The sequence below is a fragment of the Podarcis muralis genome, chromosome 7 (genome assembly GCF_964188315.1).
Source record: "Podarcis muralis chromosome 7, rPodMur119.hap1.1, whole genome shotgun sequence".
In the NCBI taxonomy this organism is placed as follows: Eukaryota; Metazoa; Chordata; class Lepidosauria; order Squamata; family Lacertidae; genus Podarcis; species Podarcis muralis.
The window spans coordinates 32,045,111-32,066,999 of record NC_135661.1 but is presented as its reverse complement, the minus strand read 5'-3'; the positions used below and the strand labels follow the sequence as shown (position 1 = coordinate 32,066,999).

Here is a 21,889-nt window from a genome sequence, read left to right as displayed (position 1 = left end):
GCCTGTTATTTTTCTTCATCAGACAAAACCTAAACATGCAATAGGACAACACCCTCCTTTATTATTAAAGCTTGTTAAGTAATGTAGGAACTAGGAATTTAAAAATGCTATGGCAAAACGACGTCTGTGGGGATTACTTTATTTTGTTTTCTTCATTGCTAGCAACCTGTCTTCTGTCCTTTGCTATCTGTTTTGGAAACTGAAGATGTTAAACACTCTCAGAATTGGGGAGGGGTCTACATTGAGAACATGTTCCCCTGTTAACAGGTTTTGGGAAGAACATTAGTAGTTTATATGATGGTTCCTTATAAGGTCTTCTGTCAAAGCCTGAAAAACGTTACCTCTTAGCTGTGAGGGCTTTATTGAGCATTGTGTTCTCAAGTGCATAGTTTAGGCATGCATATTATTTGCATCTCCCCAAACATACTGAAAGTGCAATATATGTATGTGTTATTAATGTAAGATGTTTGTCTGTAGACATAGATTTGTTCTAGAATGAACCTAGGACTATGAGCACGTAAAACCCTAAGCTATTTCCACCATCTTGTGTGGCATTTTCTTGACACTTGTCCACAGAAGCAGATATATGCAGATATAAACTATTGTAGCTCATCACACAAATACTTTCTCCTATATTAGCCAGGTGCCCTCCAAAAGTTTTGAACAATAACTCCTATCAGCTGACTGGGGCTGATGGAAGTTGTTGTCCAAACCAAAACACAGTGTCTCGCCATGTACGATACCATCACAGAAACAGTAGGTTGCCTTATACATTATGATCCCAAGGCAATATTTTTAGGATTCTTAAAAACCACAATTCCTGAAAATGACTTGAAGGTGGTGGTCAACTTGATAGCAGCTGCAAAAATAAATACTGCAAAGAAATGGAAGAAGAGAAATGCGGTGTTTTTATTAGATTGCATTGAGAAGATGTAATTTATCACAACATTGATAAAATTAACTTTTTAAAAGAGAATTCAAGACTTGTGTGATCTGTTTGACATGTGGTTTCAGCCCTGCATCTCTGACAGTTTAAGTTGTGTGCACACACACCTGGGATTGTCACAGTGCACTCAGTAGGGTTTACTTCAGAGTAGATGTGTATATGATTGCACTGTGAATTAGGTGAATATCCCAGTTAAAAAGATTTGAAAGGATTTTTATGACAGTGGAAGACTGCACACTTTACAGCGATTATGCTCATTATTATTATATTATTGCAAGTATTGTGTTCAGATGCAGAGCTGTACATTTGCAATGATTATGTTCATTATTTTTTATAGTGGATAGCTGGAATATGGAATTTATACAAAAGACGAAAAGGTGTATTTCCCTTAAATAGTGAGCTGAAAATTGATCTACTTGCTTTACAACATGCTAAAGCTATTGCAATCGTATGAATAGGTACTGTGACTGAAGTCAAAGAGTTTGCTCTTTGGTGAAGGGCCTACAATACAGGCATTTTCATAATCCAGGGTTATAAATGAATAGCTCTGATTATTCCAAGTGACCATAATTTTTAAGTCTTCCAATATTTTTAGATACTTGTCCCTCTGCATCATTCTGTGAAAATGGGCAAGCGGGTACAAGGGGGCCTTTTGAAAGCCTGACATATTCTCCATAAAATGAAATATAAAAGCCAAAGGTCTGAAGTTGTGAAAGAATGTATGTTTTATGTTCCTCCTAGCTGAAAGCTGGGAGGGTGGTTGCCAGCTTGATAGTATTGACTTGTAAAATTCTTGGATAATTTGGCATTGCAGAATGAGAAATTCAGTCTTGCCAAATATGTCTTGAATGTACTTTTTCAGTTCCCATCAAAGTATCTGGCTTGTGCAGCATCAGTTGGTGACATATAGAGAGAGGATAAATTTAAATGCAGTTAAAGAGATATTTTAATGCACTACCATATGTGGCATGACGCTTGACAATGTTGAGAGGTATTGAAACCATTTGTCAGCATGAATGCCACAGAATGAAGTAAGCTGAGGGTTCCCATCTTACTGAGCTGTTTTTCATAGTTACATTTCCATTCATGTGAGCAATGCAACTAGGGATTGTTGATCTTTTCAATGAAACTTACTTGGAAGGTTTGTAGAGGTTACTGCAAGACTGCACTCAATAGACTTTTACCACTTGTGTTCCATTGCTTGTGGGAGTGGAGGCAACAGTTGGAAAAAGTCCAGAGTAATGTCTGGATCACGCCTTAGATTGCCTCTTTGAAGTGAGACAGAACATCACACACATTGTCTTTAATCCTATTTCCTGTTCAATGATAAAGGACTTCAACGATTATTCTAAATAAAGAGTGGTGTAAAACAGGGCTGTGTTTTTGCCCCAACCCTCTTTGGCATATTCTGCTCCATGTTTTTCTCATACGCCTTCAGCTCAACTGAAGATATACATGCATACAAGGAGCAACAGGGGTCTGTACAACCTGGCATGTCTCTGTGCCAAGACTAAAGTGTGGTGGATCCTTATCCATGAGATGTTGTTTACAGATGACTCAGCCTTGACAGCACACTCCGAGGAAGCTCTACAGAGACTCATCAGCTATTTTGCCCAAGCCTGCAGGGGTTCAGCCTTACTATAAGCCCGACGAAGACCAACGTCTTGGGTCAGGATGTCACCAGCACTCCACAGATCAGCATTGGTGACCACACACTTGAGGTGGTAGACAATTTTGTCTATCTGGGTTCCATCATAACTAGCAATCTCTCCATTGATGCCGAGCTGGACAAGCCTATTGGCAATGCAGCTATGGCAATGGCTCACCTCTCCAAAAGGGTGTGGGCGAATGTGATGCTAATGTCCAATACCAAGGTGAAGATCTACCAGGTTTGCGTGTTGAGCATGCTGCTTTATGGAAGTGAGTTGTGGGCAACTTACAACCATCAAGAGCAACACCCCCAATGCCTTTGACATGCATTGAGCCAGGAGGATTTTGTGTATCAAATGGCAGGACAGAATTCCAAACTGAGATGTGCTCTCTCAAGCCCATATTCCCAGCATGTTCACATTTCCGTCTCAGTGATGTCTACACTGGCTTGGTCATGTCCACAGAATGAAAGAGGGCAGGAGCTCTATGAGAAGCTGGCTTCTGATGCTTGGTTGGTAGGCAGACCAACTCTGTGTTACATGCGACATGAAGGCTGCCATGTGGGAATCCCTTGCAGACGACCCCAGTGCCTGGAGATAGGTAGTCAAGCCATGTATCCATAGCAGTAACCAGAGGAGAAATGAACACTGGGAGGAGTGCAGATAGAAGGAACCATATGGTGCATCTTCCAAAGAAGAGAAGACTGAGAGGTGATATGATAGCCATTGTCAAATATCTGAAGGGCTGTCACATGGAAGAGGGTAGGACCCCTAAGCCAATTGATTCAAATTACAAGAAAGGAGATTCCACCTTAACATTAGGAAGAACTTTCTGACAGTAAGAGCTGCTTGACATTGGAATGGACTCTCTTGGAAGGTGCTGAACTCTCCTTCACTGGAGGTTTTTAAGCAGAGGTTGGATAGACATCTGGCAGGGATTCTTTAACATGGTGATGCCTGTATTGCAGGGGGTTGGAATAGATGACCCTTGATGTACTTTCCAACTATAAAATGCCATGATTCTATGACTGAAGCTTAAGAAATTGGCAGTTCATAGAGGTGATGATGATGATTATATTTAATGCTACTACTAATATTACATTTATGTAATACTTGCCAGCCAAGCATTCATTCAGAAATGCACATAGAGAGTGGCTTGCCACTTTGGAGCACGGGTCTAGTCCTCTGGGAAAGTTCCGATCTCCGCAAGGAAATCCAGATTTTCACTTTTTGAAATATGGCAACCTTAACCAACTGAGTAAAGAATCCCAGAGTTAAAAACTAAGTTATAGATTGATCTTGCAGGATCAATGCCACAACTTTGCTGTGCTTGGTGAAAGTAAACTGCATTGTGGGAAGACTATACCACTTATCTCCATATGAAGGCTTGGCAAGATAAAGTGGTGGTTTTAAAGCTACTAGCTGAGAGCTTCATTCTCCTTTCTCCAGATCACACTCAGTTAAGAAACACAACCATGGTGGTAGATGATTTAAGCAGAGGTTTGCCTGGGCCCAGACAGTGTGTTGTGGTGAGGGAGATCAGTATTTTCTGTCAGTTTTCCATTGTAAAAATTAAGAAATCTCTTGCAAATCTGTACTGACGGCAATATTCTCCCTTCGCTGAGCTCTGCAAAGGGGTGATTGTTGGGTTTTGTCTTTTGAAGATTAAAGACAAAAGGGAAAGATAGACATTGCTGCTCAAGCCTACATTCCCCTTTCTCCTCCTCCCTTGATCCACCTACATCCCATCAGCTCGGCTCTTAGCACCTCCCTCTTCTACTCCTTCTGCCTCTGAAAACTTCTGTTTTCTCAGTGGGACCAGCTTTGAACCTCAGAAGTGTTAACTGACTCATTTCTGAAAATAATCTCTATGCAGAGAAAACGCATCAGGAAAACAGGTGCAAATCATGAATGGTTTTGTGGGAAGGAAAGTTGTTTGCCCTTTCATCTGATGCTGGAAAAGAGGGACCTCCCAAGGGTCCTTCCTTTTCCATTGAAGAGAGATAAATTCTACCCTCTGCACGCATCTCTGAGGGTCAAGGCAGATGTTCAGTGTTCTGCACTTGTCAGATCAACTCATTGGTACATGGGAAACGGCCTGATACTGAGTCAGACCATTGGTCAATCCAACTGACTGGCAGCAGCTGTGAGTCTCTCCCAGCCCTATCTGGAGATGCCAAAGATTGAACCTGGGACCTTATTCTTGCAAGACAGATGCTCCACCACAGAGCTATGCCCCTTTCTTGCAGGTAGGGACCAAAACAACCACAATGGGGTGGGTATGTCCATGATCAGATCTCCTGACTTTAAATGATTAAGGCAGAAGGTCTTACCCCACTATCACCCCCCCCCCCTATTAGTTTTGCTAGAGAAAAAATGATGGGCTTGATGCAAGGATCTTTCCCCCATCCCACTTCCATGGGACTAATGAGAAATTCAGGGAGGGATCAGTTTCCATCGGGGAAACACTGTGTTTTGTGGAAGCGCCCCAGTGCAGTGACACCCCACAACCACCTTGGAGAAGGGCTGTAACCCAGTGGTAGAGCACCTGCCTTGCATGCAGAAGGTATGAGGTTCAATCTCTGGAATCTCTGGATAATGCTGGGAGTGTCCCCCACCAGAAATCCCAAAGCGATTTCTGCCTGCCAGTTTAGACAGTACTGAGCTACATGGGCCAATGGTTTGACTAGAATCCCTTCCAACTATACAATTCTATGATTCTGTGACACTTAAGTATAAGGCAGCTGGCGGCTTCCTGAAAACGAATAGGAGGGGTGGAAAGAGGAGGTTTTGATCAGAGAACTTTGACATCACACTTAGTTTGATCCTTTGTTGTGAGGACGTTTCCTGGCAGGTCGGATTGCTCTGTTTCTGGAATCCAGGGATGTGATTTGATCGTAGTGCAAGGAGCACCAGCTATTGTTTGTGCCATGCTGGATATTGGAGACTATCCCTAGGTGCACAGCTGAAAACTCTGTTATGGCCACCTTAACATTTTTATTAACCCAAGAGAGGCAGATTGTTAATGTTAGTGAGAGGGAAGTATTTTTGTTACAGTTATAGTCAATTTTTCTTCTTTAATACACGCTGTGGGTTAAACCACAGAGCCTAGGACTTGCCGATCAGAAGGTTGGCGGTTCAGATCCCCGCGACGGGCTGAGCTCCATTGCTTGGTCCCTGCTCCTGCCAACCTAGCAGTTCGAAAGCACATCAAAGTGTAAGTAGGTAAATTGGTACCGCTCCGGTGGGAAGGTAAATGGCATTTCTGTGCGCTGCTCTGGTTTGCCAGAAGCGGCTTAGTCATGCTGGCCACATGACCCGGAAGCTGTATGCCGGCTCCCTCAGCCAATAAAGCGAGATGAGCGCCCCAAGCTCAGAGTCGGTCACGACTGGACCTAATGGTCAGGGGTTCCTTTACCTTTATGTATGTATGAAGGCATCATTTTCTGTTCCTCCCTGCATTTGTTATACACAGTTCTGTTTCTGTGTCACTGCAGTTTGTCTTCTGCCAAAATTCATTGTTTGTGTGCTGTCCACTGTGGTGAATTACCACAGGTTTCAATAATGTTATTCTGCCCTTTTCATTTGAGTGCAAAAGAAGCACAGTTCAAATAGGGAAGGGCGTACTCAATTACAAAATGTTTGCAGACTGAATGTAGTAACAACAGTGAATACTGATTATATTTATTTCTGTTCTGGGCACGTGACATGGCAGCTTACAGTTTCATTTGAACTCCCCAACATCCCTATTGGTTGACTTTAGATGTTACCATAGAAATGGGGGAAAGCCACAAGCAATAGATGTATGGAATTCCTCCAGTGGTCCACAGACTCTCAGTGTTGAGACCTCAGTTCTATTGTGCACCCTGATCTGTCCATATTGTGTTGGAGGAATCGGTCACATCTGTAAAGGAACACTATTTCTTTAAGTTCATGCCATGTATTTATTTATACATTTCACTGGGGTATGTCAAGTTATATCTCATCACAGTGCTTGATGTAATCTGAGGCAAATCAGATGCATGCATAAATGAATTAAGGGTTGCTTCCTTTACTGAGACAGCTTTGAAAGTCTTTGGGTTTTAGGCAAATAGTTGATATATCCATGACACCTGTGTCCACTGCATAAATAGGGGGAAAAAAACTATTTCCCCTGACTCTTTCTCTCCCATAATGAATGCTTGTAGGGACTAAAGCAAGACAAATAGAAGCTTCCCCATGAATTATCAAATTAAGATCATTTTTAATCAAACCCTGAATCCTTTTCTTCTTCTAATTCCTCTATGTGGCCCCACAATCACCATAACTAGATATAAGAAGAACAACCATTTATATAGAATTCTGATTATCCAAATGTCTGAAATGCTCATGCAATTATTAGGTTGAATAATGTTATGCACTGATGCGCCATAGTGGGCACGACTGAACATTTACTGTTTCAAATATAAATGGTTTATGCTTTTATTTATTAAAAAATAAGCAGTGCAAGAACACTCAGGGCACATATCAATAAAAATCATTTCATTCCTCAATCTATCTATGAAGTCTCCCCTGCTCTGTAGTCCTTTCAGAGGAGGGTGCAAGAGCTGCGAATAAGCGGTTCCTGGAAGAAGGAGGATTGCACCTGCTGTTGTTTATTTGGACATTGCAAATTGATCCAGAGGTCTGAATAGAGTCTTTGGGTTGTATTCAACTAAGACTTGCTCAAAGTAGACAATGTACCTTATTTAATTATTTTTATTTTATTTTATTTATAGCATTTATACCAGGCTATTCAGCCAAAAAGGCTCCCTGAGCAGCTTATATAACAATCAAAACAAGAGGCAGTCTCTACCTGCAGGCATACAACCTAAACAAACAAACAAAAAACACAGCACACAAGGGGAAAAGGAACAGGGAGGGAAGAGAAGATCAAAACCAAACTCAGGCACCAATTTCTGAACAGTTGTCCCCATAATGATTGGCTGGCACAGTTCAAGGGCAGGTGGCGCCTAATGGAACTGGGCCTCCAGCAGAGCTGATGAAGGGAGCCCTGCTTCCTATGTCCCTACTGAGGCAGACTGATGGAATGGCTGCCCCCAGATGATACCTGACGGTCTAGTGGCGCTAGTAACTTCAGTGGGTCTACTCGTAATAGGACAAGCATTGGGTCCAACTCAATGACAGTAATCTCATCTGGGGACTGAAGATTCAGCTCAAGGTAATGCAAAGTAACGATGAAGAACAAGCTTCCCTTCTTTCATCATTGCATAACTAAAGCCAATTCATCCACCTTTTGAAATATGGCTTCTATTGTGGAGGCTGTGACTTCTCCCAGCAGCCTTGAAACGCAGTGCTTTTTGTTTTCGAAGCTGAGATATACCTTCAGTGGAGTTAATCAGTTTAAAGTGATGCTAAAAATGTTTTCCATGAAATTTTATTACTTAGTTAGGCCCGTTAATTTCAGCAGGTCTACTCGGAGTAAACTTTAGTTGAATTTAGCCTTGCAAGATCTGCTAAATTGTAGAAGCAATCTTCAATATATAAAGTTTTCCAGGAAGCCAAAGCTTTTGTTCCTTTTTAGTTTTGTAGAATATTTAAATACACTTACAATGAACAGAAATTAAGCAACCCTCCCCCCCCAAAAGCCCACCAATGTAGCCATTCAACCTGCACTTTCATCATTGGTTTCATCTGTGCATGTTATTGGTCCTTAAACTTTCATTTGATAAGAGTAATCTAGCCTATGTGTACAACACATATTTAAAGCATATGGCTCCCCCCCCCCCCCGAATAATAGGAATGGGAACTGTATTTTATCCTCCACAAAGCTACAATTCCCAACACCCTTCGCAAACTACAGTTCCCAGGATTGTTTAGGATAAGTTGTGCACTTCAAATGTATGGCAGTACACAGCCTCTGTTTATGAGAGAGCTTTTCTTTCCCTTGAAACACATCTATTTATTCCACTGACACCTACCACTGAGAGAGATAATCCACAACAGGCAACGTCGCTGTCAAACTTGGCCAACAAGCAGCTCATGACTCAACCAACAGATGTTTCAGCGGCTTAGGTCAAAGGGAACTTATGGACTTTGTGTGTTCCCCTCCCCCCATCTCTTTTGCTTCTAAAACGAATGCCAGGGATGTCAGCACCAGGTACAGGCATTTGACCTAACCAGTAGTCGGAGCAACTGAACTGAGACCTGGAGGAGATGAAAAGGCCAAAGCATTAGTCAGTTGAGCCAACAAGCTGGCCACAGTCCAGCATTTCAGACAACTCACACTCCATTTGTATGTCTGGAGTTTTTAGCAATAGTGTTGTGTACTTATTTGATTATTTCTTCCTGAGTTTACGCTCCTGACAGGTACCCCTGTGAACAAAATCTCGCCGGGCTACCTTGTATGAATATTTCACTCTCAATTCTGCTTTTGATCTTTGTTGCATATGTGCATTTCACATTATACTTAGTTTTGCACAGAATCACATTTTAAGCCCCTATGAAATGGAAATGAAATGATCAACATAAGTGTGGCAGTGGGGGGGCTTGCAGATTTAAATTGTTTTTAAATATAGACAGATTGATTTGCAGGGGCTTAACCCTTTCTGCTTTCATCTTTTTTGTGTGTGCATGCATGAGTTGCAAAGAGCTTGATCCTACAGTCCTGGCTGAGACAAATTCACACTGGATGATTGCATATTATCATTTTTGTCTGTGCCATATGATGTTTTAAAAGAAGAGGAGACTATAGAACAGTCTCCTTCAGATTATGCAGGGGGTTAAATATGTTGCTCTTCCTGTCTCAACTCCTGTCACCATCTGTCTCAGGGGTAGACAACATGGTGCCCTCCAGATGCTACTAGAGTGCTACTCCCCAGCCAGCATGGCCAGCAGTCCAGGATGTTGGGAGCTGTAGCCCAGTAACATCTGGAGAGTACCACACTGACTATTCTTGTTCTTCTGATCCCATCCAAACTCCCTTGCACTTCATGTGACCTTTGAGCAAACTTCTGCCCTTGCACAAACCAATCTTAGGAAATATTCTAGCGTTCTACAACAGAGGCCACTTCTCAATTCTTATCTCTTGCCTATGGTTTGAGAGTGCCTTTCTGCTTAGTTCTCTTCTGGGCACTTCATTCCAAAGTCTTAGCTTCCAACACCCTCTTCCTCAGATTGCTCCCCTCAATGCATAAGAACATCAGAAGAGCCTGCTGGATCAGGCCAATGGCCCATCTAATCCCCTATGAATATGTCCTGTTTTCAAATAATCTAGGTTGGTGGCCATCACTGCCTCCTTTAGGGGTGAGTTCCATAGTTTATGTTTAACACAGTTTACCTATTCCATTACTACTATGAATAAGCTCTGCAAGAGAGGAAAAAAGCTCACATCCCAGTCTAGGAGGCAGACACTTGAGCAAACCTCTGCTCTTTGCATCCCCTTTGCCAATGCTGCAAGTGAGATGAAAGTTCTCCCATTGTCTCCCCTGTCTCCCCAAGAACTATTTGGGGAATCTGGAAACTTCCTGCCTTTCCACGTCCCCCAAAGTCTCCTATCCCAAGCCATTTTCTAGACCAACTGAAGGTTAACATAATTAAGGTAGAAATGAAAGGAAGGAATTTTTAAACTTTCTGCAATAATAATAACTGGAATTATAATGATTGGGAGTTTAATTATTACAATTGCCAGTGGCAGTCCCAAGATGACATGGGGTCATTATTTGCTTGCCTTAAGCATTGTGTTCTCTGATATGCCTGCACTGGGCATAATCCACCAAGCACTGTTGCTGCAGATGTTGGTGTCAGAAGTTCTTCCCCATGCACAGTACGTACTTGTCCCAGAGGTAGATAATTCCATTGGATCAAATGTTTGCCATTAAAGCAATTTTCACTGCTTGGTAAAAAAGCAAAAAAACACACCATGTAGTACTCTATATTATTCTGTTTTACATGCAAGTAAAATCTAATAGTTTGAACAAAATTATGCCGTAGCTCCCGTAATACACAGAAAAGGGTGGCATTGCTCAACTGCCTTCTGAACACTGAGCATTGCTGCTGGTTTCTGAGGCCTGAGGGGCAAGGAGCATGGAGCAAGACACACTGAGGATGGGGCAGCAGAGCCAGTCTAATGCTCCTGACGCCAGGTCCATTCAGTGTCTTGCTCCTCATGCCCTGCCCCACCCCTTTCCAGGAAGCAGCAGTGACACTCTACCCTCAGAAGGCATGGGAGCAACACTAAGCTGCCCCGCCCCCAGACCTGGCTCCAGCTTTTGCTTTTTCGATTCATTGACGGATCTACAAAGTTTGTCATTTGGCTTCTAGTGGTCATATTATGATCACATTGTGATTAGTATGCTTTAAGCAAGAATGGCTGTCTGTAAATAGTCTGTTTTTAATTCCAACAGGTAAGGTATCTAAAAAAGAAAGAAAAACACATAGGTATTTCTGAAAGTTAGAAGAATTTTGAACATCCATGTCAATTATCCATTACTTATTTTCAGCTAAGCATACAGTGAAAAAAGGGAAAAGTAAATGAGATGTTGTTGAGTTATATGCAAACTGGCAATAAACTGACTGCATGGCTTGTCAGCTCGTTGCATCTGTTTTAATTTTGGTTAAAACTATTTTTAACAATAAATAATTTTGGCTTGTTATGAATTGACACCCTAGACTAACCACACTTGAATATAACATCGTAGGCGATGCCGGAAAATATGATTAAGTCTTACACAAGAACTCCTATAGAAATTAATGAATAATTTTGTTTAAACAAAAAATACCAAGGGGAAACAATTTAATAGTTTTGTCAAATGTTTTCATTTAATGATGCTGTTGATCAGATGGAGCTAGCTCTTGGAAGTTTTACATTACTCCCAACAAGTTGTACCCATTATTCAACCTTTCATATTACCAAAACTGGATTTAATATATTTACAATATAATATGTCACTGCCCATGCAGTATTTAATTCTTAATTTTAGTGATACTTGTGAATAAAAATTAACCAGCAATGCTTGACCAAATTATTGCACATAGAGGTAGACTGGATTGAAAGAAAAACAAAAGAATAGATCAAAATCCAGTGCAATGTCAGTTATGCTTCGGCTGATTGAGTCTAATAATCCTGTTAAGATGAATAGACCCTCCTTCCTGCTTCTGCCAAGATTTAACTATTTCAGCCATGTCTTTTAGCATTGCCTACATATCTGTCAACGAAGAATAGGTCAACCATACCGCCCTACTGTTTATTTATTAATCATCTGGCAAATAAACCATTCCGTATCCTGACCAGTGCAGTAATATTTGTGATGTAATTTGTTTGGATGCCCAAATGTCACCAGCGTTGATTGTAAGAGATAAAAAAAAAATGCACTTGCTCAGCACACCCAGCTCTGGGCTAAAATGTAAGCATGAAATCTCTGGTTTATTTTTGTAATAATGTTTACAGCTGCTTAATGACCCTGAAAAGGTTCAGGAGTCTGGCGCTCTGTATTTCTTAACAGGAGTATATTATCACATCATAACAACCTTAGTTAAGCCGCATCTCGGCTACAACAATAAGACTCCTATTTAACAAAATTTCACCATCCATTCTACAAGGCTTTCTCCATAATACTCAATTCAAGTGTTACTCAGGACTAAAGTGGTCTTGAACATCTATGGGTGATAAATAATCTCTGCTCCCAAGAACATTCCTACTGGCTGAATGTAAAATGTAAAGGGTAAAAGGTGTGATTCTGCAGTTACTCAGAGTATTCAGAAATTCAAGTGGCCTTGATCTTCTATGAGAAGGGAAACACTGAGTAAAAGCAGTTGCAAATTTCCATGCATATAAGGGCAAGGATGTCATTTACAGATGATGACAGGGCACTGCCCTGTTCTTCAGACCGCATGAGGTTTTCCGATCAGCTACAGTTTGTTGATTGTGTATTATATATGTTACAACTGTCTCTGTTTACTAAGGAAAGCTAGTAGTTTCTGGTATTTTCTGCTATCTTTCTAATTTCTGGTAATTGGTCCTGGTGAATTCCTATTCCACACCCCCTGCCATGTTCTGCCTTTTGGAGATGCTGAGCATTCTTAGGGTGATTGGTAAAGTTGGACATATACTTAGGAATATAATATCAGAATGATGATAAGTAAAACTCTCTTGTCCCTAATGCATATGCATACAGATGAACACTGAGACATCATGGAGTACACAGCCTGCAATTTCATACCATGTAGTTGCCGGGATATATTTTGAACTGTTGATAACCTATTGCAGGGCAATTAGATTTTTCTAGCATGACTGTAATGAAAAGAACAAATACTCTCTTGGCTTCTAAATTGGCGGAAAATAGGCTATTGCGTAATAAATGAAACCAGCTTAAAACAGGTGGATAAGAACCTTCAGCAATGAAAAATAGTTGAATATGGGTGTCAGAGCATCGTTTACATGAGAACTTCAGGGTTTCAAGCTGATCTCTGTTTTCACCTGTGAAAACAATTAAATGGACCTTGGTGCTTATTAGGGATGGGAAAATAAATTTTGGGATTCTCCCTCTTGCTCCTTTTCCCAATCTTAAGTTCAATTCTCCAAATTTCCACATCAGTTTGTGATATTATTATTATTATTATTTATTAAATACTCATGAAAATTCACCAGCATTTTAGGGTGCATTTCTTCTAATCATAATATTGAATTTGATAAACAATGTTTTTTTAAAAACATGCAATATTTACTGTTATTTTTACTAGTACATGCATTTGTAAGCATACTTTACCTGCGTATATGCATCCTTGTACACATTACTTGGCTGGAGAACTGCATTTGAAAACTTGGAGAAGTGTGAATCTTGAAGGATGTCTGCATTTTAGTTCTCTTTTTTTGTGGGGGAGAGTGTAAACAAGGTAGGTTCACCATTAAATGTGAACTGAATCCTATTTCTCCCCCATCCCTCCTAAATTTGCATGCCCTTCACTTTAAAAATAACGGGCAACTGACCAGTGTAAGATTGCTATTGTTATTTGAAGGTGTAGGTGGTTTCAAGTAAATTCCTTGGTGCAAAAATGGTTGTATTTCAAACAAGGCCGGGACATGCACAATATAGCACAGCAAGCATTATGATTCATTCATTTTTCTGGAATATTAAGGCTGGGATCCAAAGAGGATTTAAAAAAAAAAAAAAAAAAAGAAAGTCCAAGTGTGTAGGCACAGCCAGTGGGATTTTTGCCCTTGTTTTATTTGAATCATAGACCCCAGTCCATGCTGTATTACAAAGTGCTTTTGAAGCTCCACCACCCCAAGTCCCAGAAATAGCTTTCTGGGCACCATCCAGAGCTACTGTTTAAGAAACAGAAGTTAAAAGCTGCCTTGTGTCCTCCAGATTTGTTGTCCTGATCCTGGCATAGTTTTTCACCATTAGAGATTTCTTCTACATGACAATGATTAGATGAAAGTATTAATATTTTCCTGTCCACCACCATAAGAGGTAAATGACATTAAAAAAGCAGGAAAACAAAGCATTAGTCCAGTGCTTAAATCAGCCTTGTAAAAAGACTCACAGTCTAGTTAGCAAAGTAATGATATCCAAATCTTCTTTCTTACAAGAAACGACCAAGCATTCTTTTTTACAAGAATGGTTTTTAAAAAGTGTCATTCTAAGTCTCAGACCAAAAGCCCTGTTATGCAACAGCCTTCCCATTGCAAGGGAATAAATCATCTTTGGCTGCTTACACATTTCCACCTGCTCTGGCTCCATCGTGCTCCTACAGCTGATATTTGAAGCCAAGGACCTGCAATGTTAAGCTGCACCCATAGGTATCCTGTAGCTTCTTGAGAAATGCTCTTGTCCAATGTGCTTTTCCTCAAACCAGTATCCATCGGGTTAGAAAATAGAAAGCTGAGGTGTGTTATATAGTTCTGGCAGCCTTTGGACCTGCCAAGCCAACAGCTTCAGTGAATTCGAAGTTGGTATGAGGAAACAAATCAGGCGTTGGAGGAAGACACCTCTGCTTTCTGTCTGATCTGTACAGCAATATAAGCATGCAATTTGAAATGCTGTGTGGGAAACATTGCTTAAGAGGTTTGTGGGGGGCGGAGATATTTGACAGGTGTTGGAAACCTGTGGCCCCTCTAGATGCTATTGAACTCCAGCTCCCATCATTCTTGCTTTTTGGCCATGCTGGCTCAGGCTACTAGGAACTTCTGGGTTCCCGGCCCAAGATTTGGTATTTCAATGAGAAAAAGCGCAAAGGGATCCCAGGCGTGCCAAATAAGGTTTAAGGGATGTTTAATGACAAAAAGCTATATGAGCCACTGCAGAAGAAGAGGTTCCTTCCCTTAAGAGACTACTGATTGTTTTGACAAAGTTTTATAACCCCTGCTCTGGACCAAGGAGGACAGCCAAAATGTTTTAAATTTGGAAATATGTGAAGGATTAAGTGACCTATTCTCATGATGAAGGAATTTTGTCATTTTCATAGTGCAGAAAGACTGAAAGAATTTAGAGCGCTTAATGTGTGTTTTCATTGGATTGTAGAAGTTCCATTTCTAAGTGCTTCTCAGAAGTAACAGTTCGTACAGTTTTAAAATTGAGTTTTTATTGATGCACCCCCCCACCCCCATTCCTTGCATGCAAGAGAGAAAATGGCAAGGAGAGAAGATTATTATTAGGGACAATTATGCTGACCAGCACAGAGCGCTCCTGTTTAACAAACAGCTTTGAGTTCTAATTTTCTGCAGCACACAGTTTGTAGGTACCATTTGTACTCATTACTGTATATTGAGAAAGTTATTAAAAATACTTAAACTTGTTGAAGCTTCCTGTGACACCTTCCCTGGCTTTTAATTGGGTTTTATCGAGTTCTAGAAGAGAGCTCTTTTAAAGCTAATCAGAGTCCCTTAGATCGCCTCTTTCCCCCAATTGCGAAATGAAGACGGTTAGCTAAAATCAAGCAACTTTTTCTAACCATGAATATCTGAATGATCTGCGTGACAAATTAAGGAGGTAATTTATGCCTCTTTAGATGGGTACCATTTTCAGATGATGGAGGAACAATTGCTTTGTAACATAAGGGTTAAATCTTAATCTCAGAGGTTTGCAAAGCTGCTAGTCGCAGTCTCCTTAAAATTTAATATACCTCGTTAATGCTTACTTGCAAACACTGAAGGATTTTTATGATTATAATCATGTGTTACAGCACCTAGTACTGTTTCTAAGCCGCATACTAATCAGCTTAATGAGATATTACTGCACTTTTTGTTGACTAAAGCAAAATCCTTTTTATTGTTCGAAAGCTTGTCCTTTACTTTATCCCCCCCCCCAACATTATCTTGTTTTATTGTGTACCAGTAAATATCATGCCATCTCCCCCCCTCCCCACCCTTGGTCAAATCATAAAAACATCTTTCTCATTGTAGAATGTGGAATTTATTGAATATGCTTAATGGGACTGAAAGTTTTATAAATGGATTTCTATTTTTGTTTTTTTAAAGGGGAAGCAAGCAAGATGCATAGCATTTCTCTCTTATATAGACTGGAAAATGTAAACAGGTGCCATTTCACAGGAAAGGGGCTGAACGAAGTTGAAAGCTGAGCCTGACTTATTTAAGAGTTAGATATTCAAACTGATGATGTGTTCATTTTAATATCCTAATTAATACATGCAATCAAAAAGTATGCAGGATGATAAGGCACTGTATAATTAAGCCGAAACATAATCACAATAGTACACTATACACTTGCGCACATATATATATATATATATATATATGGTATGTATGTATAGAGGCATTGATTGAAGTTCTTTGATATGTTTGGGTGCACTTTGAATGCAATCAGTTTTTCATAGGTCTAAATCTAAAACCCTTCTTCATCTTTTCAGGGATGGAGGAAGCTAGTTTGTGCCTTGGCGTTTCTTCAGCTGTGTCCGAAGCTGATGCCCACCTCAACAGCTCCATCCTCAATGGCCAGTATTCAATGAGTCAGAAGCTCCACCAGATCACATCCCAGCTGAGCCATGCATTCCCAGAGCTTCAGAATAGGCAGAACCCCGACGAAAAGACAGCAACACTCCTAGAAGACAAGAGCCACGTGTCCTTAGCAAACCAGCCCATCAGCAGTCAGATGGCCCTGTTAGCAAACCAGCTTAGCAGAGAGGTTGATACCAGTTTGAACGGGCGGGTCGACTTGCAGCAGTTCTTGAACGGACAAAACTTAGGCATCATGTCCCAGATGAGTGATATAGAGGATGATGCCAGGAAGAACAGAAAATACCCGTGTCCCCTATGTGGGAAGCGTTTCCGTTTCAACAGCATCCTGTCGCTCCACATGCGCACCCACACGGGGGAGAAGCCTTTCAAGTGCCCCTATTGCGACCACAGAGCGGCTCAGAAGGGAAACTTGAAGATCCACCTGCGCACTCACAAGCTCGGAAACCTCGGCAAAGGCCGCGGGAGGGTTCGAGAAGAAAACAGGCTCTTGCACGAGCTGGAAGAGAGGGCGATACTGCGGGACAAGCAGATGAAGAGCAGCCATCTGCAACCAAGGCCTGACGTCAAAGCACATCCGCATTCTCAGCCTATGCCTCTGGCTAATTGCAACCTGTCTGTGCCCACTAATCACAACACCCCTGACATTTCCAACCCTGTTCCCTCTCCAAAGCCAGCCAGCGTACAGGAAGAAGTGGTGGCAACCGCCGCTGGTTTTAGGTGCACTTTTTGCAAAGGAAAGTTTAAGAAGCGGGAGGAGCTTGACAGGCACATCAGGATCCTTCACAAGCCTTACAAGTGCACTTTGTGCGACTTTGCCGCATCGCAGGAAGAGGAGCTGATCAGCCACGTGGAGAAAGCGCACATCACTGCTGAATCGGCTCAGGGGCAGGGCTCGAATGGGAGTGGAGAGCAGGCTGCGAATGAGTTCCGGTGCGAGGTGTGTGGCCAAGTCTTCAGCCAAGCCTGGTTCCTTAAGGGCCACATGAGGAAGCACAAGGATTCGTTTGAGCACTGCTGCCAAATCTGCGGGAGGCGCTTTAAAGAGCCCTGGTTCCTGAAGAACCACATGAAGGTCCACCTGAACAAGCTGTCTGTGAAAAACAAATCTCCCAATGACTCAGAAGTCCCTGTGTCAATCAGCAGCATGTCACAGGAAGCTCACGCCAACTTGTACTCAAGGTACTTATCCTGTTTGCAAAGCGGCTTCCTTCCTCCTGACAAAGCAGGTCTAAGTGAGCAGAATCAGACTTACAACAAGGGGGACTTGCCCATGAAAGAGAGGGAAATGCTGGGCAAGCTTCTGTCCCCTATTGCTGGCATTGGCCATAGCCTCACTGATGGGGACAAGCATTCTTTGTTGGGCTGTCTTAACCTCGTGCCTCCTCTCAAATCCAGCTGTATAGAAAGGCTCCAGGCTGCAGCCAAGGCAGCCGAGATGGATCCTGTAAACAGCTATCAGGCTTGGCAGCTGATGGCAAGAGGCATGGCCATGGAGCATGGCTTTCTGTCTAAAGAGCACCAGATCCAGCGAAGCCACGAAGACACTTTGACAAACGCCGGCGTTATGTTTGATAAGGAGAAGCGGGAGTATGTGTTAGTAGGAGCAGATGGCTCCAAGCAGAAAATGCCTGCTGATTTGGTTCACAGCACTAAAATGGGCAATCAGAGAGACTTGTCAAACAAACTAGACCCTTTGGAAGGCAGTAGAGATTTTCTGTCTCACGGCATGAACCAAGGGCTCGATTTCAACATGCAGAGCCACAGCAACGTGAAAGAGAAGCCAACCGAGTGCCCCGACTGCGGCAGGGTTTTCAGAACATACCACCAAGTCGTTGTTCATTCCAGAGTCCACAAGAGAGACAGGAAGGTGGAAGAAGAGATCCTTCAGGGGAGCATCGAAGAGCGTCGTGGGTCAGGCAGTGACCAGGAGTCTCAGTCCGTCAGCCGGTCGACAACGCCTGGGTCCTCCAACATTACTGAGGAAAGTGGAATGGGTGGTGGCCTCTCTCAGACAGGAAGTGCCCAGGAAGACAGCCCACATCCTTCTTCACCTTCTTCTTCAGGTATGCCAAATTTAATCTTTCTCCCCCCGCCCTGCCCACAATCTGGACTAATTTATATAATTCGTCCAAGCTTTCCCTTGCCTGCAGATTCTAATAAGATGGCAATGCCTCCCATCAGATTGCTAAAAAAGATATCATGTTCAAAGCCTGCAACTTATTCAAAGCATTATCCTTGTATTATTCTACTTCCCAACCTTCCATTTATGCTGTACTTAGCTGTTCCACATGTGGTAGTGGTGAAAAATGGTGGTTGCTTTCATAAAACAGAGAAGAGCCATGGGAGAGATCCTTTCCTTTTTTTATTCCATTTTTCACTATTATTGCTAAGTTCTCATCCTTACAGGCTCCCACTTTCAAGTGAAAGGGTAATATAAACTCTTAGCAACATTTGTCTGAGAAGGGATCAAATGGGTTTGTAAGCTGCGCGCTCTGGAAAATGTTGTTATCTCATTGAGGATGAGTCTACTAGTCATGATGGCTGTGTCCTGCCTCAAGATTTGGAGGTGGTTATATCACTTGCTGCAGATGAGTAGGGAAAGTGCTGTCACCCATTATCCTGCCAGTGGGCATCCTATTGGTGCATCTGGTTAGCTACTGTGTAAACAAGATGCAGGAATTAATAGGCTCCCTTTGACCTGATCCTGCAAGGCACCTTCTTCTGCCTTGATCATACACACACTGTTAAGTTCAGTAGGATTGCTCTATCTATATACAATGTGTGCAGCTTCCAAGCCGCAATGTTTGTTTTTTTGCTTGTATATTAATATGCTAATTTGGATATATGCAATACTATCTATTTAATTTAGAGACATTCAGCCTGTAGATAGCTACATGCTGACTCCCATTCACTTCTCCATTAAGCCTTTCCTGAAACCCTGCCCTTGCTGCCTTTTGACAAGGCCATATTCAGTGGCGGGACACGGTTCATTTATGTGACTAATTGTGGTGTACGTTTAAGGCCAGAGGCCAGGAATACACACGGTTTGGGGACATACGTAGAGTTGAATGAAAAGCTATATGTGCCCCTATTGCTGCCCTGTGGCTGTCCACAGGCTGCACACTCCTTAGCTGAACACACACACACACACACACACACACACACACACACACGAGTAAGGATGAAATGATTTCTTTAAAAAAATATTCTGTTGTGTTTAATGTCAACCTGCTGTGTACCAAACAGGAAAGCAAAATAATATTTCATTGAAGCTATCTCCAATATTGAGCTTCCTTGGCACTCTTTTTTTTCTTTCCCCAAAGCAAAAAAGAAAGGTAAGATTTCTGGCTTCATCTCTCATTTCTCGACTCTTCAACTAATGGATAGTAAATTGAAAGTTATATCTTCAGCCCCTTTATAACAAAAGCACCTCACTAATATTGTAATCATTCTGCAGGCCTAACAACAGAGGAAATCATGCCATAACAAATACTCTGTTACTAATGGCAACATTGATTTCTGCAATCAGCCATTAAGTCTAGAAAATGAAAGACAGTTTGAGAGACCTTAAGGCATTACATTGCCCACTGTTAAAGATCTGGTAGCAGGCTGTTGAAGGCAATTCTCTTCAGCCTCACCCCCTCCCTTAGTTTCGATAAATATTTTAGTATTGAAGGCAATCCACTGTTACAGTTATTAAGTAGATGCCAGTTTATTTCTGTTGTTCTTGCCATGCTCCAGTATCCTCCGTTTCTAAGGCCAGATTAATATGAAAGAAAGTGCTGGTTTGGGGTTGGCTTATAACAAACCAGTAAAGAAACACTTTAAGACACATAAATCTGTCCTCTGCATTCCACAGATTCCTATAGTGCTTAATGCTGTTGTTTAAATACCCATGAAACACACTGACTACTCTTAGAACTGTAGCCTCATTTACAATTTATTAGTGGTGAAACACATTTGAAAATCCTGTGTGCGTAGGAAACGAGGAAAGCAGGAGAGAGCTGGTTTCAGTTGTTTGGATTGTTTTAGGAGGATTGAAAATTCAATAGGACAACATAAAGATTTTCTTCTCTACATAAGCTGAACTTGTCAACATTCTAAACATAAAAAAATAGTTTGTGCTTTTTGCTGTTGCCACTTCACTGCGAACAATTTCCTCAAAGGTTGGCCAGCGTGTCTGCAGCATTTGCTTTAGAATAATCACCTGAAAAAGAAGTCGCCTTAGCCATTTTCGAATCTGCTGCTACCTTTCTTGTGAAAGTCACAGATAGGAAGCTTTTGACAACCTGTGCAAGAATGCAAGAAATCCTCTTCATCAGGTCCATTTTGTTTCTTGTCTTCTGGACTTTTGAAATCTGCCTGTTTGCACATCAGCCCTGGCATGTAGATCTCAAAGCTGCCATTAAAACTATGAATGATGAAACCAAGCCCTTTCAGATTTTGCCTGTTCTGCCAAACAAAAGTACTAATGGAATATTTGGTCCTAGAAGCAGGACCAAATGACTTAGGCCCCAAATATCTGAAAGACCTCTGCCCATACAGGACCCTCTTGGGTGCTGAAATCAGCAGAGGGGGCACTCTTGGTAGTTATTCCACCCTCAGAGGCTTGGGGGCAGTGGCAAAGCTGCATGCTCCGCTCCCGGGGGTGGCGAGCAGGCAGGGGCGTGGCTGGCGCCCCCCAGGGGCATGGTATGCTTCCCATGAGGGCGTGGCGCGCCTCCTGCAGGGGCATGGTATGCATTCTGGGGGCGTGGCATGTGTTCTGGGGGTGTGGTGACCTGCTCGCGGAGGGGTGCACGCCATGTGTCCGGGGGGGCTGCCGCGATGGCACCCTACCAGAATAGTGGTACCGGGGCAGTCCACTCCCTCTGCACCCCCATTCCTCTGCCAGTGCTTGGGGGGAGATGGAGATCGCCCTTCCCTGTGGCAGCCCCTATACGGTGGTACTCCCTTCCCACAAAGGTGTGTTTTGCACCTTCATTATACAGTTTTTGCAGAATGCTGAGCACATGTCTGTACCTTTGCTTTTGAAACTTGAGGTGTATGTTTTTAGGACCCACCTTATTTTTATGGTTGGAAGTTGTTTTAAATTGTTTTTTATTGTGGGACCTTAGGGTGAAGGGTAGGGAAACAAACAAGCAAACAAACAGCAGCAGGTGTCTAGACCAGCCCTTCAGCTAATCTCATTTAATGATCTCCCAGCTTGTTCCCATATAAGCACTGCCTCCAGCTGCCCGAGCATCATCTGTATGAAAGTGGGAGAGTCAAGACAGATGACTGATGCTCTCTTTCTTCGCCCAGTAAACTCCTGGATACCAGTTGCTGGAAATCTCA

The 21,889-nt window shown here is 42.1% G+C and overlaps 1 protein-coding gene across 6 annotated transcripts in view; it reads left to right on the top strand.

Moving 5' to 3' along the window:
* The window catches only part of ZNF536 (zinc finger protein 536), a 450,559-nt gene that overhangs the window by 187,362 nt on the left and 241,308 nt on the right, over positions 1-21,889 (top strand). For all 6 annotated transcript variants that reach the window (XM_028740295.2, XM_028740289.2, XM_028740291.2 and 3 more), the window contains one exon: positions 16,444-18,615. In XM_028740295.2, coding sequence (XP_028596128.2) covers positions 16,446-18,615 — 2,170 coding nt within the window. In that variant the 5' untranslated portion in view covers positions 16,444-16,445. The remainder of the gene's footprint in view (positions 1-16,443; positions 18,616-21,889) is intronic.